The 20,049-nt window shown below is 38.2% G+C and overlaps 1 protein-coding gene across 1 annotated transcript in view; it reads right to left on the reverse strand.

Annotated features, from left to right (window-relative positions):
* Nucleotides 1–20,049, reverse strand: part of eEF1beta (elongation factor 1-beta) — a 124,605-nt gene that overhangs the window by 53,190 nt on the left and 51,366 nt on the right. Inside the window, exon 5 of the mRNA XM_090382291.1 lies at nucleotides 1,891–2,016. Within this exon, the coding sequence (XP_090238417.1) occupies nucleotides 1,891–2,016 (126 nt within the window). The remainder of the gene's footprint in view (nucleotides 1–1,890; nucleotides 2,017–20,049) is intronic.

Raw genomic sequence — 20,049 nt, forward strand, 5'->3', positions numbered from 1 at the left:
TAACATATGCATTGCACTTGAAATAAAAACATGCAGAATCCAGTTTCTTTCACAAAATTAACAAAAAATTCACAAGATTTTTTTTTTTTTAAATCCCAGTTATAACAGTTTTGTCATTTCTTGAAAAAATGAAAATAACAGAAAAACAGTATTTTTGCAAAAACATGGAGAAATTCTATGGCAGCAATATCACACAATACTAAGAAGCATAAAAAACCAAGCCAAGGAACATATCAAGCACATACTTCTCAAAAGTGCAATTACTCACTATAACAATAGTATACCAATACTAATCTTATATACCATGACAATTTCTTCAATAGAAATGGTTTCCTCATATGAGTAATTTTATTGTCACTATGACTGCTGGTGTCATGAATAGATGTGCTTGCCTTGTTCAATGAGTATCCTAAAAGCTTTGATACCATTTTTAAACTTATTCAACCACTTGCTGAATTGCTGTTCACTCACATACATTTCACCATACTGAGCCAAAATTCTGTGACAAGTTTTGGGTTTTATTCTCCTGAAATCAAATATAAGAATACAAATCTAGTCATTTTTGCACGATATGCAATTTATTTTGTTTCATAGTTTTTGTGTGAATGACCTTTGTACATACAAAATTTATCTCTCCCTATTTTATAACTAACAGTAATATTGTATTCTGAATGTAAAAATAAAACCAAGAATTGGCTTTGGATATTATACATTTGTGCACAGCAATAGGCTCACTTTTATATAATATAACATTATAATAAAATGACTTAGATGATGCAACTCTCCTTAAAATTGAGAATCAAACTTAAATAACTTTTTTTTATATATATATATAGTGGATTCCGGTTATTTGGGCCACCAGTTAAGCGGGGCAGCCGTTTATTTGGGGCAAATCTTAAAAAACAGAAACCAATCGAGAAAATAGCCAGGGTTTACTTTGCTTAATTGGGACAGCATGCTGTTTAATCGGGGCAGGAGACCGCAGCACTGGAGATTACCCTACGATTGTCTCCGATGGTACCACGTGGTTCGGTCGAAATTCTGGAGGTCACAACCATAAAACAATTAGCAAGTCACCCTGTTTATTGGGCGTTTCTGTTAGTAAAATCTATCATAAACGGACAGTAAACTCGATCTTACTGAATTTGCAACAATACCGACAAATTCTGTGGGTTATTATGGTGAAATGTGTTTACACTTCCATGAAATCTTCAATCATATAAAAAAATTAATTTTCAGATCTTCTCTTGATTCCTATTTTTAAAGCTTTTTAACTCGTTACTCCGTTCTCACTTGCACGTATCGTGTTACTTGCAATTTGTGTGTGCCGTGTTCTTTGTTATTAATTGCTTATCTTTTTACTGTTTTAAATTTTACCCCCCCCAACAAATGTCAATGAACAGAAATGTCAACTAGTTCGTATGTACATATTACAGTACATATTAATTATTCCGATTATCACGTATATTCTTCCGAATTTCACGTATCATTTAATTTTTTAATTGATAAGGTAATAAAGGGTAAATTTGTGCTTAATATATCTTTGCTTTTATAACCTGTGGATAATATTCCTCTTATTTTCGCTAATTAGAATCGCTGTTTAATAGAATTAAAATTCCATTCACAAACGTGATCACAATGACCGGCACTTACTACACATCGTATAATGAACGTATACTTTACTATGTTGAGTTCGTCATACGTGATTTGATTGTACAGTAAACCAATTGTAAAGAAGGAGGGGGGGGGGGTAAATTGTATTTTCAACTATTCACGTGAAACTTCGGATAATTGGGGCAGCCGCTTAATCGGGCCAAAATGCACTAGTCCCGATGTGTCCCAAATAACTGGAATTGACTGTATATAGATAGATCAAATGCAAATACTTACATGCACCCCAAACAAGGCCATCACATTCAATACTCCGTACAAGTTTTTCCATTTCTTTCATATCTGTTTCATCATCCCATGGTTTAACATCCAAAACAACACTCGATTTAGCTATTACTCCTGCTTCTAGATGTGAAAAAATATGGGTGTGGGAGATAAGAGAGAGATTATTTCTTAGTATTAGCCAGATGTATTATTAGTTTCTATTATGAAAAAAATATCCAACATAAAAGACAACTGATATTCTCATTCTGTTTACTTCAAAAGATCACTTGCTTTTGCTGAATTTTACTTATTGTATACACTTTGTCATTACTGTCCTGATAAACATCTGCACAATTTGAAGGAAAAAAAAATCACTAATAAAATAACACTCATTCCTACTGGCTCTAAATGGTTTTTATCCCAACTGTGCCTTAAGATCATGAAACAGGATATAAAGGTTATTAACAACTGAATTACACAGGCTAAAAATTGCTACTCACAGATTCCTTTATTCATATTTAAAGAAATTTATCTGGACACCTTATAGCATATTAAAAAAAAAAAAAAAGGGAAGGAAGGAAGGAAGAAAATGAAATAAAGCAACAACCATCTCTGGAAGAGCAAACACACAGCACCTTATCCAAAGAGACACGTGCCCATACCACAAAAGTACAATAGCTACTTACATAACAAAAACAAGTACAGGGCAATGTGGGGAAAGAGTTGTAAGTTGCGAATGAATTTCAAAGTGTATGCAATTTCACCAAGACACGACAGAAAGGTGCATAGGATGAGAACCTTGTCAATTGATTCGACCCTGGAGAAAAAGTGCAAGGCTTATGGAATAGAATTTTTTCTCAGATTGGTCTGTGCTTGTTAACAGTAGAGACTTATTACAGGGATGGCATACACTTAAATAGAAGGGATGCAAGAATATTTGTTGAGGCAGGTCAGAAAACTACTAGCTTCAGGAGATACACAAAAATACCATTAATTAGAGCTGCAGGTAGAGTGATTCTTGCACTGCTGCTATCTATTTAAACATGCAGCAGTCTGCTAAAACAAGGTGTCAGAGATTTCAATCCCTGTTGTGATTAGTTACCATAATACAGCACATATAAATAAATACACGAGCTGCATTATGATAACCAAGAGTAAGAATACATGCAGGTCTACTTACATGTACAGGTGATCCCTGCTTAACGCTGATAATTCGTTCCGGAAAAACAGAGTGCTAAGTGAATCAGCGCTAAGCGAGCACCACATTCCCATAAGGTAACGTACGTATTTGTGAGTTGTGGTCGGTGCCATAGGATATTTCTTAATCAATAATAAACAGTAGTGAAAAGATGCACAAATGTCGGTCAAAATATTTAATATTCAAATATTCTGCATTACATACGTATAAACTTACGTGCTAACTACTTACGTATAAAAATTAAATTTAAAATTCCAATTAAAATCATGAATTTAATTGATCTAAATTGATTTAATTTAATTGTGGGGAGAGTTGTAAGTTGCGAATGAATTTCAAAGCGTATGCAATTTCACCAAGACACGACAGAAAGGTGCATAGGATGAGAACCTTGTCAATTGATTTGACCCTGGAGAAAAAGTGCAAGGCTTATGGAGTAGAATTTTTTCTCAGATTGGTCTGTGCTTGTTAACAGTAGAGACTTATTACAGGGATGGCATACACTTAAATAGAAGGGATGCAAAAAGGGATTTAATCATTAAAAATGTGTCGATTTTGGGTAGTACTTTGCCCTTCTTCCTTGTAAACTAAAAGGGGTTTTAATTTTAAATCCCCCGCAGCGTTACCACCAACAATAAAGTCAACCGATCCTTCGCCACTTTGAAACCTGGCATGTTTTTTCTTCTTTCAATATGAAACTTCTTTTAGGCATTCATTTCCAAAAAAGTCCTGCTTCATCTATGTTAAAAACTTGTTGAGAAGTATAACCCATAATACCCCTCTTCAATAATTTTAACAAGTTCTTTTTTGAAAGTTTCGGCTCCTTAATCTGCACTTGCGGCTTCTCCCTGGATTTTAAATCTATTCAACCAGCCCTTACTAGTTTTAAATGGTTCCACATTTTTTTTTTTTTTAAGGTGAGTTTTCTTCAGATCATATTGGCTAATCTCTCTCTCTCTCTCTCTCTCTCTTTTTTTTTTTTTTTTTTTTTTATAATATTTCACTTAACTGAATTCTGCATTGGATATTATCTTCAATAAAATTAGTTAAAGTCTCTATTTCAATCCCAATAGCCGGCCTAGCCATTACCAATTTAGTTGCTTGCAGTGGAACAGCTGTCTCTCCCGCTGCTAAAATTAATTCTTTATTTTTTATAATTGTTCTTACAATTAAAATTGCCAGTACTAAATTATGGCACTTGTCGTTGACCGGAATCAATTCGCTTCCAAACATCTAATTTAATTTTCAAATTCAGTCTATTTCTTACATTTATAGTCTTTGTACTGTGTCCAGACATTGCCTTTTCATTCTTATCTGCCATTATTAACTCTTCGAAAATGTAACTATGTTGGTCACATTAATTATATACAATGTTTGAGTAAACTGTCCATTACACACGATGTTTAATACTGTACTGAGTGATGATTAGACTTCCGATAAATGCATATAACGCAAATATTACAAGAAATATACTTGATCACTTTTTTACAATGTTGATCTCGGAACTACGTACAAGTCACCGAGCGTGGGAAACATTTTAATGTTGTTTTGCTATTCATTTTCAAGCTATCGACTCCATCAAATGAAACGATTTCGTTAAATATGATAAAAATGCAATCCGTAAAAGAGTGTTATAGTGATCTGTGAAGTGTAATAGTCACATGGGTCATATGGGTTATAATATAAGAACAGCTTTATAGCGAATCAATGTAAAGCGAACTGCATTATAATGAGGGCCATTATAATTATAATCTTAGGACTATTGTAAATAAATTTGAAGCTGATTAAGTTATCAAATGCAGACATAGGTATACATGGTGTCACTCAGACATAAGCAATGCCGAAATTGAATATGGGAGTATAATGTAAACAGTGACAGACAAGAGAGGAGTTATGCTCTTAGTTAAGAAGCATATTAAATCTAAGACAGTGCATCTAATCAACATGGATTGCCAGTGCAATGTTGAGTCAGTTTAGTGTGATATAAGCACTGGGAAAATGAGAGTAGGAGTGCACTAAAGGACTAATGACTGTGATGAGTATACCAAACAGCTATACAGAAAAACAGTGGGGCTAGTAAATCAAAATGTCTTATAATGGGGGATATTTTAACTTTCCAGATGTTGACTGGGATTTATAGATTGGTAACACACACACACACACACACAAGCAAGACTTTTGTAGATTTCTTTGATGACTGCTTTTTACAGCAGCATGTTAGAGAGGCAACAAGAGGAAGCACCACTCATGATCTGGTTATCAGCGGCCACAGCATACTGATGTGGAATTTACTTGAAGACAATAACCACTATCAAGGATAAATGAAAAAACCTTTTCTTTCAAAAGGGTGACTGACTAGAGAGGTAAGCATTAAGGGAAATAATCACAGACGCTAATAGGCTTTTCATACCAACTGTTCAAGGCTAAATGGATATCAGATGAACTGATAGGACTTGTAGCAGGAAAGAAAAATGCAAGTGATGCATATAAATTATCAGGTGATAAAGAAAAAAACCTAAGGTAGATATAAACTAGTTTGTAATCAAGTCAGAAAGGAGGTTAGGGAATCTAAGGCAGCTTACAAGAAGTCGTTAGCAAAAAATGCAAAGAACACCAGCAGACTATTATGCTTATATTAACAGTAGAAGGAAGCAGTTGAATCATATTGGCCCACTTGTGGTTGGTAGTTCAACTGTTAATGACCTTGCTCAGGTTGTTAACAAATTGAATACATATTTTGCATCTACATTCACACATGAGGAATTTTTTGAGGTTGCAATTCATGTTCAATGAATGGGTTTGTGATAGCTAAAATATGATACATACACTTGAGATTGTAAAGAGTGTAAATGTTTTTGAAACAGCATCAATTACAGTTCCATGATTGGTAGTTGATACAGATCTAGAAGTATTTAACATTAGCTTCAAATTTACTTTCTAAGAAATCAGTCAAAGGTTTGGATTGAGTATCTGCAAAATTAATGGTGAAATCTGTACTAAGTATCACTGGCATTCGGTCACATTTCTTGTGAGACAATTGTTGCAGCAATGCAGCTCCTTCAATCATGTAAGAAAGTAAAATGAAATGGATGAATTCAATGTGTTCGAACTTTTGGTTAGGTGAAATGTAAACAATTACCGACAATATCGTTTGGCCATTAGGAAGCCTATGGCTTATACTGCACCAGCCAAAAAATAATAATAATAAAATAAAATAAAAATGATAATAATAAGAAAAAAAAATAAAAAACAATAAAAATAAAATAACAAAAAATAAAATAATAATAAGAAAAAAATAAAAAAATAATAATAATTAATAAATAAGAGAAAAGGAAATGGAACAATCTAAGCATTTCCCTCCTCCCATAGGTTTATACAGCTTTGAATTTCCCCAAACTATCAGCCTCTACCACCCATGTAGGTAACTTATTCCAGTAATTTATAACTCGCTGGCTAAAATAAAACTTCCTGCAATCCAGTCTAAACATCTCCCCCTCCCCATAGCTTGAAATTATGGCGCTTAGTTCTAGAATCATTTATAACCGTGAAAATTCCATCCTCATTCATTTTGCTTATGCCTCTCAGAGCCCTAGACACCTCAATCAAGTCTCCTCTAAGGTGCCTAGTTTCCAAGCTCTGCAACCCACATATTCGAATGTGTTAGCTTTCAGCTAGCTGCTAAGGCTGAAGTCACAAAATGGAGATCATATATTCCAAGGAGGAAGGACTTGTTTGGCTGATGTGGATATATTATCCAACGTGAAGTTAATACCATGAACCAGCTCTTGAATCCTGATACCATAGGGCCAAATAGCAGTTTTATGTGTATTATATAGATTTTTCCCACCATGGCATATAAACAGATGTCCATGTAGGATGGTCAGGCAGGTATTTTATTTTTTTGGCATATTGTAATGACAATTCATATGGTGCAAGAAAGCCTATGGCTTATGCTGCACCAGCCAAAAAAATAATAATAATAATAATAATAAAAACTGAATAAAACAATGATAAAAAAAATATATAAAAATAAATAATAATAATTAATAAAAGAAAAGGAAATTAAACCTATCATCCTATGCGCTTCCCTGACCCGAAGGTACTATATCCAGATGACCTTTGAATTTCCCCAAACTGTCAGCCTCTACCACCCATGTAGGTAACTTATTCCAGTAATTTATAACTCGCTGGCTAAAATAAAACTTCCTGCAGTCCAATCTAAACATTTCCCCCCTGTAAATTGAATTTATGTCCCCTAGTTCTAGCATCATTTATAATCTTGAAAATTTCGTCCTCATTCATTTTACTCATGCCTCTCAGAGCCTTAAACACCTCAATCAAATCTCCTCTAAGATGTCTAGTTTCCAAACTCTGCAACCCACATATTCGAAGTCTTTCTTCATAAGGACGTCCTTTTGCCTATCTCACCAGGCGAGTTACCCATCTTTGCACCCTTTCAAGAAGCTCGATGTTTTTCTTTAGGTGCGGTCTAACAAAAGCCTTATATAATGGGATTATAACGTCCCTATCTCTACTTTCAAAAGTTCGATAGATCATCGATAGGACACCATGGGCCTTCCTTGCAACCTGTTTACAATGCTAAGAGAATTTCATGTCTGACCGTATCGTAACACCCAAGTCCCTTTCCTCCAGTACTAGGTTTAGTTGAACTCCACCAAGTGAATAAGTTATTTTGGGATTACTGTTTCCCAAGTGTAATACCTTACACTTTGTTGGATTAAAGCATAGCTGCCATTTTTCTGACCATTCCTGAAGTCTATCTAGGTCTCTCTGAAGAAGCTCAGCTTCACAGTGATCATTAACTACTCTACCAATTTTAACATCATCTGCAAATTTAGACATCACGCCCTCTATCCCTTCATCGATGTCATTTATGAAAATTAAAAACAACAGTGGTGCTAATACTGATCCTTGGGGAACCCCACTTCTTACATCAACCCAATCTGAGGAATAGCCATTTGTCACAACCCTCTGCCTCCTGCCCTGAAGCCATCCTGCTATGCATCTAAGGATTTTCCCAGTGATTCCAACCTGTTCCAGCTTATAAAGCAACTGCTTATGTGGGCCTGAGTCAAAAGCTTTGCTGAAATATAAATAAACAATATCGAAATTATTCCCTAAATCTAGCTTGTGAGTGACCCTTTCAAAATAGCAAACGAGATTTGTTAAACATGATTTTCTCTTTACAAAACCATGCTGAGTATCCTTGAGAATTTCAATTCGATCCAAATGATCCTGAATTCCACCCTTGATCATTGCCTCCATGATTTTCCCTACCACTGAAATCAGACTGGCAGGTCGATAATTTCCCACTTCACTCTTAGAGCCACCCTTATGTATGGGAGATACACTGGCACTTTTCCAATCCAAGGGAATCTCCCTAGAGTCTAGTGATGCTCGTATAATTAGCCTCAATGGTTCAATGCACTCACTTGCCACCTCCCTTAAGATTATAGGGTATATTCCATCAAATCCAGAAGACTTACTGGCCTGTAGGATCGAAAGTTTTTTCATTAAATAATCTTGCGAAATTTCAATATCATTAATTACATATTTTTCAACTTCGCTCCCACAATTTTCCATTACCACAAAAGGTTTTTCATTTGTAAATATCGATTCAAAATAACTGTTGAGTTCATCTGCAATGAAAGCCGGTGTATTTAATCCTATCCTTGGTCCTTGAGGTTGTCACAGACATTCTCTCAGATATGCCAGACAAGCTGTTCTTGCTACCTGGGAGTCTAAAACGCTGATGGAACTGATATTCGGGTGACACTCAAGTCAAAGTGGACCCAATTTCGGCAAAGTCCGGACGGTCTATGACAGCCAAATCCTCTGCTTGCACCTTCACGATGGTGGGACTGTTAGTAATCCTGGGTATAACCTTCATGCACAAGTACATGGTGGGTGACCACCCAGGTGTGAACCAACGTAAGCAGGGGTCGAGGTGTGGCCCCCACACCACACGGAGGAACGCTGCCCCTCTATGTTACCAGGCAGTACTAGGTGGTAGATGACTCTCATCAACCGGTGAAATACCACCACTTTGCTTATTGGAGGCTTGAAGTGGTGGAACCCATGTTTAGTCTCTAGAGCTAAGTTCCAGTCAACCCTTCCCTATCTCTTCCATCATGCAGTATGATTGATGACTTTTGAGGTTATGATGAACGTCGTGGCGAGATCCAATATTCCTTACATTTCGAGGGTACAGCTCTAAAACGGTGTTCGCAGGCCGGTTGCTAATTAGTACACCGGACCAAACCTATTGGTAACTCTCTAGGAAGCTTCTGGATCAGCTAGAGTATAATCTTGCTACCTCTACTCTGCCAGATAGTGACTGGAGGGAGTCAGAGTAGTGTGTATGCAGGGAGCATTGTCGAAGCCACATTATGTCAAGGATCTGGGTATATTCTTACCACATGTACGCCATATCCAAAAATTTCATTACTTCATACAGCATGTCCCACCCACTTTTTCTTACTATTGAATACACTATGAATTGTCAAAATAATAGAGCAAGCTTATCAAAGATCTAAACCTCCCAAGGACTTCCTAATTCATTTCACAAATATACGTGTTCTCAATTCTAATCTCAACGATGTCCATTTCCACTTGCAGTCTTCCAAACCCCATGTACTTTTTCTGACTGAATCTCAGTTATCAGTTAATTCAACTACTGCTCATCTCAGATGTCCAAATTATTTGCTGTATGATTCCTTTCGCCTCAAAGGTGGTACTTGTGCATATGTCCGTTCTGATATTCCCTGTCAGAGACTTGGCAATTTGGAATCTCCTCTCTTTGATCTTCTCTGGCTTAAAATCTCTCTACCTCATTGTGTAAAATTCATCTGTTGTCTCTACCGTTCTCCCAACTCCACTAATCACTTGGAGCTCTTTGACTTCCTCTCTTTGCAACTTGACTTTCTCCAGTCCAACTTTCCTAACAGTGAGGTAATTTTCCTTGGTGATTTTAACGTTCACAACTCCAGCTGGCTTCCATTTTCTAGTCACACCGACCCAGCAGGTCGAGATGCTGAGGCTTTTGCAATTACTAATGACCTAGCACAGATTGTTCATTTACCTACAAGAATACCAGACAATCCTAATCATACAGCCAATACGCTTGATCTTTTTCTCACAAACAACCCTTCTAAGTACAAGGTTGAAGTGAGAGGTCCTTTAGGCACTTCAGATCACAACTTGGTGATTGTTTCTTCTCCAATGGAACCTTTATCTCATGGCTATTCCCAACCTCGTATTGTTTGGCATTACAAGAATGCAAAATGGGATGACCTGCGAGACTTCTTTTCTTCTTTTCCTTGGTCTGATTACTGTTTCAAAACTTCTGATGTCAATGTTTGCTCAGATCGTGTCAGTGAAATTATTCTTGCAGGAATGGAATCCTTTATCCCACACTCCACTTTAAAATCTCGTCCTTTATCTAAACCTTGGTTTTCCAATAAATGTGCTAAGGCTGTCCAAGAGAAGAACGTTGCATATCGTAATTGGCTTGTTTCTAATTCTTCAGTTTCATTTTCTGCCTACACCAAAGCTCGCAACAATTGTAAAGCAGTTATTAATCAGTCCAAACTAGAGTTTGAACAGGCTAAGAGTAGAAAACTTGCTTCTTGCCCTAATGGTAGCCGAGCATTCTGGTCTCTTGCCAAAGCTATTGGCTGCAACTTTTGCCCATCTCTGCTACCACCTCTGTCCAAACCAGATGGTTCTGTTGTCACTTCAGCCAAGGATAAAGCTGACCTGCTAGCATCCCATTTTTCTTCGAGCTCATGTATTAATGATCTTGGTAAAACACCTCCCACCATTCCTAACACGCTCCATTCAATGCCTCCTGTGGTCTTCCATCAAAATTATATCAGAAGGATTTTGATGAATCTTGATGCTAAGAAAGCTCCAGGTCCTGATGGTATTTCTCCACTTGTTCTCAAAACCTGTGCTCCTGAACTTACTCCTATTCTTTGCTGCCTTTTTTCACTTTCTTATTCCAAAGGTGCTTTTCCTTCTGCTTGGGAATTTGCTCATATCCAGCCAGTTCCTAAAAAGGGTGACAAATCCCTCCCATCCAATTATCGTCCCATTGCAATTGCTTCTACTCTTTCTAAAGTAATGGAGAAATCAATTAACCGCCAACTCTTAAACTACCCAGAAACCTTCCGTCTGATCAACGATCGCCAGCATGGATTCCGTCAGTGTCGATCCACTGGTGATATTCTGGCTTATGTTACCCATTTATGGACTAATTCAATGGAAAGGTTCGGTGAAACACAAGTAGTTGCTCTTGACATCTCAAAGGCTTTTGATCGTGTTTGGCATAAAGGTCTTCTAAACAAGCTTCCATCTTATGGTTTACCAACTGTTTTTAGTAATTGGTTATCCAGTTTTCTCTCTGATCGCTCACTGAGGGTGATGGTAGATGGCTCTCTGTCTTCTAACCCCAAGGTTCAGTTCTTTCCCCCACTCTTTTCCTCTTGTATATCAATGACCTTCTTCCATTGACTGGAAATCCTATCCATAGTTTTGCCGATGATAGCACATTGCATTCAACTTTCCATTTTGAGAAACCTTGTCCAGCTCAATCAGCTTCAAGTTCTCGAAAATCTGCTGCGAATTCCTTAAATGCCGATCTTCAGTTAATTCTCCAGTGGGGCAAAGACAACTTACTTGATTTCAACCCTTCTAAAACTCAATCTTGTCTTATATCTCGCAAAAAGGATTCTTCTGCTCCTATGCTTATCTTTAGTGACACTCCGATTTCTAGGCAAAATGATATATCTCTTTTGGGGATTACCCTGACTTCTAATCTCTCTTGGCACAAGCACATTACAAATATTGCTTCCTCTGCATCTAAAAAACTTGGTTTTCTCTTTTGCTCTCAGCGTTACTTTTCTCCCAAACAGCTGCTCACTCTGTATAAATCGCAAATCCACCCTGCCATGGAATATTGTTCCCACATCTGGGGTGGTGCCCCCAAAACCTCTCTCAGGCTTCTTGATTCCATTCAGAGGAGGGCAGTTAGGTTAATTAATGATTCGTCTCTAACAGAGTCTCTCCACTCGCTTTCTCATAGACGCACTGTTTCTGCTGCATGCCTCTTCTACAGATACTTTCATGGGCACTGTTCTTCTGAATTGGCTTCTATAATTCCCGCTCTCTCTTTCAAAACAGTCCGAACACATGCTGCCACCAGCCAACATCCATTTACTGTCCAACTTCAAACCCACAGAACCAACTTTTCATCTTCCTCATTTATTCATTCAACTGCCGTTTTCTGGAACAACCTTCCTTCATACGTATTTCCTGAAAATTACAATCTACAGAAGTTCAAGTCCAATATCAACAAATATCTTCTTTCGTCTTCTCAACCTCCAACCCAAGCACGGTACTAAGTACTATAGGTTATAATACCTCTCGTGTTTGGGGTTCTCATAAAAAAAAAAAAAAAAAAAACTATCGCCTTTCCCTTACGTAAAGGTCCGATCTGGTTTGTCCTGCTCTTCTTGGCATTTATATATGTGAAGAATTCCTTATCCCCCCTCTTTGCTCTGTTTGCTAGTGAATTTCTCATAAACTGCCTTTGCCTGTCGAACTTTTTCTGTGGCTCTATTACTGATCATCTTGTAGCTGTTATAGGCTTCAGTACTTTTTATTGCTCTGTAACCTTTGATATAGACTTTGAACAGGCGAAGTATGAAATGCCCCTGTGGCAATCTGGATGGCTCTATGGTGGATTGAGTCACGCCATCAGAGTACAGAATTTCTAGCAGAAAAATAGGCTTGGGAACCATAGTCACGTTTATAGCAGACGAGGGCTCTGTATAGACGCAATAACGTGCTTCTATCTGCTACCCAAAAGTTGGAGAAGATAGCATCGAGCATGTTCAAACCTCATGCATTTTGCTCTGATCTGACAGATATGGTGTAGGAATGCTTTTTGGAATCAAAGATCCCAAAAATTTTGTTTCTGCTACCACAGAAATTGGATTCTGTCCAAGTCTGAGTTCTGGGTCAGGATGTACATTCCATTTGTGGCAGAAATGCACACAAATGGTCTTTTGAGCAGAAAACTTAAACCCATTGGCTAATGCCCAGGAACTAAAGTGGTTGATTGCTTGTTGCAATTGTCGTTCAATAACTCTCATGCTAAAGGAGTGAAAAAAATACTAAAATCATCTGCATACAGATCACTACTTACTGAAGGAGGAAGCTGTTTTGTAATGGTGTTCACTTTCACTGCAAACAGTGTAATACTGAGGACAGAGACTCTCTTTCAAAATAATCGGCATTGGAGAGGAGTTGGTGAAGCCAGAATCAATAGCGAAAACTGTTTATGGAGCAGATACAGCTAAAAAACTAAAAGCAGTATCACTTTCCAATAATACTATTAAACAACAGGTTGATCTCATGTCAGAGAACATTTTAGCTCAACTAGTTGTGGTTTTGAAAAAAAAAAAAAAACTGGAAATTTTGTTGCAGATTGAATAAGCTGTGGACATTACAAATGATCATGGTTTTTGTGAGGTACAAAGGAGAGGGTGTCTTTGTAGAGGAATTTCTCTTCTGTTTTTCATAAAATATGTGAAGAAATGGGAGGTTTCATTCTGAAGTCTGTTGGCTTTCCCAAGGCAAGGTCACAAAATGAGTTCTTGAATTGAGAACTGGAGCAGAAATTTTCAGTGGAGAAAAAGCATCCCTTGTCAAAGAAAAATTCAAGGATGCTGCTTGGCTGACAAAGTTGGCATACCTAGCTGACATCTTCACCCACTTGAATGAATGAACAGAATTTAGATATGCAGGGCAAAAATAAAACCATGGCTGACATCAGTGAAATAATTGCTTCTTTTACACTTGGCCTCTAGAAGGAAAAATAGCTGCCTTCCCAGAAATGAGCATGATGCTGGAAGATTTATCACAGATATCACTTTGTGATGTTCAGTCTGTTTTTGAGACTCATTTGAAAAATCTTCAGGAAGAAATGAATAGATATACACCAGAAAATGTCAACTGTCAACAGTATAGTTGGGTCAGAAACATGTTTTCTGCGAAGGTTAGTAACATTAGAAAAGACATACCAGGATTTTAAGAAGAGCTTTTAGATCTCCAAAAAACCAAATGCAAAAGGAATGCTTTGAAAGCCTCTCTCTCTCTCTTTCAGAATTTTGGGCACAGCTCAAGGATATACCCATTCTATTGCAGAAAGCTGAAAAGACTCTTCTACATTACCCAAAGACATACCTCAGGGTGAACAAGGATTTTCAAGTCTTGTTACAATCAAGGGTAAATCAAGGAACTGTATGGCTCGTCAGCATGATCTGTAAGTTCTGGCATGTCTGCCCTGCTCAGAGAATTTCATATGATTGTACAATTACCCCCAGGCCTTTTTCATTTTCCACTACCCTGAGTACAGTACCACACAGTTGATAAATTTATCTGGGACTGGCTAAATAAAATGAAAAGAACCACCATCATTCATGGCCATCCCTAAGAAAAGTATTTTTCATAGGGATGGGGGGCTCTATGAAGTGCATTTCTTCATGAAAATTTTTGAATTTTTGCAGAAATTAAAACTTCGCATCAATGCTTTTAAAAATTAATTTTCATATTTTTCCTGACTGTCTAAAGTATGCCTGGTCAACCTGCGGCCCACCACATTATTTTTTGTGGCCTGACAGATGATTTTTATACTACTGACTACATCGGTGGGAAATCATTCACTAGCACTAGACATGATAAATAACAAGAAATATAATACTAGACTAGCTTTACTTTTCGAATCCCCACCACTCATTCCCTTCTTCGAACCACAAACTCTGCAGATAGAAGTAATTGATTTACAATGCAACAATGTATTAAAACACATCACGCCACGACATCAAAAATCAACCTTTACAACATATATGAGGGTGGTTCAATAAAGAATCGCCCTGACCGAGCTGCTAGCCTATTGATTCTTGGCACAGGTTTTAGTCCTTCTCTACATAGCCACCGTGCAGATTTACACATTTTTCCCATTGATGGATAAGGCTACGGATACAGTTTTTGTAGAAGTGGTGAGGTTGGTCTTTGAACCATGACTGTTGCAGAAATTAGTGTCTCGTCATCAGGGAAGTCGCCCTGACCGAGCTGCAGAGGTGCTAGCCTATTGATTCTTGGCACAGGTTTTAGTCCTTCTCTACATGGCCACCGTGCAGATTTACACATTTTTCCCATTGATGGATAAGGCTACGGATACAGTTTTTGTAGAAGTGGTGAGGTTGGTCTTTGAACCATGACTGTTGCAGAAATTAGTGTCTCGTCGTCAGGGAAGTGGCAGATTTACACATTTTTCCCATTGATGGATAAGGCTACGGATACAGTTTTTGTAGAAGTGGTGAGGTTGGTCTTTGAACCATGACTGTTGCAGAAAGTGTCTCGTCGTCAGGGAAGTGGCAGATTTACACATTTTTCCCATTGATGGATAAGGCTACGGATACGGTTTTTGTAGAAGTGGTGAGGTTGGTCTTTGAACCATGACTGTTGCAGAAATTAGTGTCTCGTCGTCAGGGAAGTGCCCCCCCCCCCCCAAGAAATTATTTGAGGAAAGGAAACAAGAAGTCCAACTGTGCAAGATCGGGTGAGTAGGCTATGGGGCAGTATTTCATATCCACAAGTGGCCGCTTGTGTTGTTGCAATTTCAGAAGTGTGAACTGGGGCATTGTCTTGAAGCATTCTCACATCTTTGGACAGCATGCCACGCCTACGTGTTTTGATTTTCTTCTATAATTTTGTAAGTTGGCATAATAGGAACCTTTAATTGTTCTACTTTTCGGCAGGTAATCAGTCATTATTACGCCTTTCACATCCCAAAACACTGTTAGCAAGACCTTTCCTGCTGACGCTTGGACCCTTGCCTTCTTGGGGGGGGGGGACCATGATGTTGCCATTCCATTGACTGCTTTTTACTTTCAGGGTTGAAATCACACCATTCCCTCCAAATGCCTGTCCAGTTCCTCCTTAAATTTATTCAACCTATCAACTTCCACAACGACAGATGGAAGTTTGTTCCAGCAATTAACCACCCGCTGGCTAAAGGCAAATTTCCACACATCTATTCTACATCTGTCCTTTCTTAATTTGAATTTATGCCCCCTTAGGCTCATAATCTAAACAAGTGGAAGGATCCCATCAGAATTCAGCATGCTCAATCCATTTTCAAGGCGTATGGTGTATCTGACTTTCATCCTGAGTGATTAGACGAGAGAAAAACTCTTCCTCATTTTTTTGGCACAGGGCTAACAACTCTTGTGATTTCTGTTGTCGATCAGCCTTCTGGAAACCAGTCAATAATATGGGAATCCATCTTGAACTCAATTTCCATAATGGAGTTGGTCATGAAGGACTGTTTCAACAGAGCCCACACTAATCTTCACCTTCTGGGACAATTCATGCACAGATATCCGGTGATCTTCCATGATTAACGACTCATGGGAACCATAGTCCACTTTTCTGATCATGCTGTCATCAATGGCTGAATGGGGACAACCTGGGCTCAGATTCTACCAATGTCTGACCACACCTAAACTGTCTATGCCTGTGCTTCACAATGCTATAGGATGGGGCTTCATCCTTATATACAGCAGTCAACTCCTTGTGGATTTCTTTAGGAGATTTCCCCTTCCCCTTCAAGAACACATACCGGATTACAGCTCTGGCTTCAACTTTGTCCATGATGTTACTTCGTCACATGTTCAACTCTGTAAAAGAAAAACAAATTAAGACACAGGGCTGAAATTTTACACTTTTAGTACAGAGATATGTATGATGCTACACACAAAATATCATGACTCTGTGATATGTGGAAGTAGGCGAGGGCGATTCTTTATTGAACCACCCTCGCATGTGACAGCAGAAAAGTATCCCAAATTAAGATTTTTTTGCACAAAACATTGTTAGCACATTTGGATCCACATATGTTTGTGAAACATTTTTTTCAAAAATGAAATTTATTAAAAGTAAATCTCAAGCTTCAAGGTGTGCAACTACCATTATTGATATTGAAGTAGATTTTTAAAAAAATTGAGTGATTGCAAAGAAAAGCAAATATCTTATTGATGTAGATATATAATAAAAACGAATGAATAAATTAATTTTTAAAGAATTTTATTTTTTATTTTTAAAAGATTGTTTTATTTTATGTGTTGCCTGAGGAAAATTTTTTGTTCGTCAAGGGTGGCCTGCAGAACAATTTGGGTTGGCCAGACCTGGTCTAAAGCATTATTATCAAACAAAATTAAAATTATCAAAGTAAAATTATTATCAAACATTAAACTAAAATTGAAAATAAAAAAAATAATAAACATTACTTCTTTCTATTTCTTTTTTTTTTGTGAAACAATAATATTCTCTGTCAATAAATTTAGCTTTTTCTGAGAAATACAAAATACAGGTTAAAATCCTTTAGTAGGAAGACAGATAAAATAAGTTATAATAAACATTTAAAATAAACATACATTGATATCTTTTGGGCATAGGTTACCCTTCTTCAATTGAAAAACATTGGTACAAAATAATAAAGAATGCCTGGTGTGGTGGTCATGCAGGGTGAATAGGTGTGGACAACAATTATCAGTTGGAAGTAAACATTTGTGGCTGCAATTGCAAAGTTTGGTGCACCAAAGGAGGATGGCTGCTTCAATGATGGGATGGACATTACCTGCTTTGTTCTGGTTAAAAGAATCACAAGATGTAATATGTAGTGATTCTAACCATATGCAACAGCGGTACTGATGAGAATGGTCAATAATCAATGTCGTGCTAGGGGTCAATGTTCTGCTCGGTTGACCAGAAGTGTTTGGCAACAGCTGAGTACTCCACATCAGCAGAGTGGATTGCCCTCTCATGCTCAGCAACTCGATCTTTCAGCTTCTGCCAGATTCACCAATGTAGCAACCATGGCTGGAGATGTGGTACATCAAACCGCTCTGAAAGAGTGGGGGAACCAGTGTCTTTACCTTTGATACAAGGGACCGAAACTTCCTGCCTGGATGCTGCAAGCACTTTATCCTGTAACTCCACAAGTCCTATGACAGTTGCTGTGACAAGTTCGGGTACTATTGGAAAAAAGCAGTCGAGGTTGGCTCAACGTTACGCGTGGTCCTAAAGTTTGATGCACGGTCACGGGATGTTGCATCTATACAAGGTACTAGCGGGGTAACCGCACTTGGCCGGATCTGCCTTCACTCCGGTGATCTCAGTATGTCTTTCATCTGCAGAACTGGAATGGGTCCAGGCATGGGTTAATAAGGCTTGTGCTGTACTAAGAAAGTGACTGCAAGCACGTGCTGACCAATAGTAAATGAACTGGCCAGCACACATCAGTTTGCGATGGACGGAGGTCCTTAGACATGTGTCCTCGCGTTGAAGAAGGATATCCAAAAATAGAAGAACAATGTCCGACTCCACCACCCTTAAGTTGTGCCTGGTAACTCCCTTTACTGGCAAATCCATGGTACAGCTATGGGTGACCCAGTCAGCTCAGTTACGGCTAATATCACCAGGGAGGAACTAGAGAATCGTGTGTTGCGTCTGCCAGACTCCATAGCCTTCTGGTGTCACTACATCGACGATATATTTACTATAATTCCTAAAGTTTGATGTCTCAGTCTGGTCTCCTAGTCAGGAGACCAGCTCTTACAGCACCACCACCACCATCTCTTTCATCCTTCATTCAGTTCACCATTGAGCTGGAATCTGACAATGTTCTTCCATTTTTGGAAGAACATTGTCAGATGTGTCAAAGGTAGAGACACGGGTTCCCCCACTCTTACAGAGTGGTTCGGTGTACCGCATCTCCTGCATGACTGCTACACTGGTGAGTCTGGCAGAAGGCTCAAATATCGAGTCACTGAGCATGAGAGAGCGATTCACTCAGCTAATGTGGAGCACTCAGTCATCGCCGAACACTTCTGGTCAACACAGCACGACATCAACCCCTGGCACAACATTAAGATTATCGACTGTTCTCGTCAGTACTGCTGTCGCGCCTGGTTAGAATCACTGCACATTACACCTTGTCATGATTCTTTTAACCAGAAAAAAGGAGGTCATATCCATCCCATCATTGAAGCAGCTATCCTCCTGAATGATGGGCGTTGGCACACACAGCAAATGGCGGCGCCTCCGTAGCCAGGTGGGAAGGAGCAGCAGTGCGTAGCATACGCTTCTTGATTTAGACCGGGGTTCGAGCCCGTCACCACCAAATACGGAGGATGCGGAAAGGTCAGGGAATGACCACCGCATATCCCCGGAGCAATATGGCCTTAGTTGCTAATGCTCCTAAAAACCAAATAACAAACAAACACAGCAAACCCAAACTTTGAAGTTGCAGCCACAGGCCTCTACTTCCAACTGCTAATTGTTGTCAGCTCCTGTTCACCTCGCATGACCACCATACCGGCATTCTTTATTATTTTGTGCCAATATTTTACAACCAAAGAAGGGCAACCTATGCCCGAAAGCTATCGATGTATGTTTATTATAAATAATTTTATCTGTCTTCCTACCAAATGATTTTAACAAACCTATATTCTGTATTTCTCAGAAAAAGCTGAATTTATTGACATTGAATATTACTGTTTCACGAAAAAAAAAAAAAAAAAATGAAAGAAGTAATGTTTATTTTTTTATTTTCAATTTTAGTTTCATATTTGATAATAATTTTACTCTAATGCTTTAGACAATCAGGTAAATGCATGAAAATTAATTTTTAAAAGTATTGATGCAAAGTTTTAATTTCTACAAAAATTCGAAAATTTCATGAAAAAATGCACTTCACAGTTGTTTTTGTTGTTGTTTGGTTTTTAGGAGCATTAGCAACTAAGGCCATATTGCTCCGGAATATGCGGTGGTCATTCCCTGACCTTTCCGCATCCTCTGTATTTGGTGGTGACGGGCTCGAACCCCGG

This window comes from Mastigoproctus giganteus, chromosome 1 (genome assembly GCF_048544385.1).
Source record: "Mastigoproctus giganteus isolate SK-2022 chromosome 1, ASM4854438v1, whole genome shotgun sequence".
Taxonomy (NCBI): Eukaryota; Metazoa; Arthropoda; class Arachnida; order Uropygi; family Thelyphonidae; genus Mastigoproctus; species Mastigoproctus giganteus.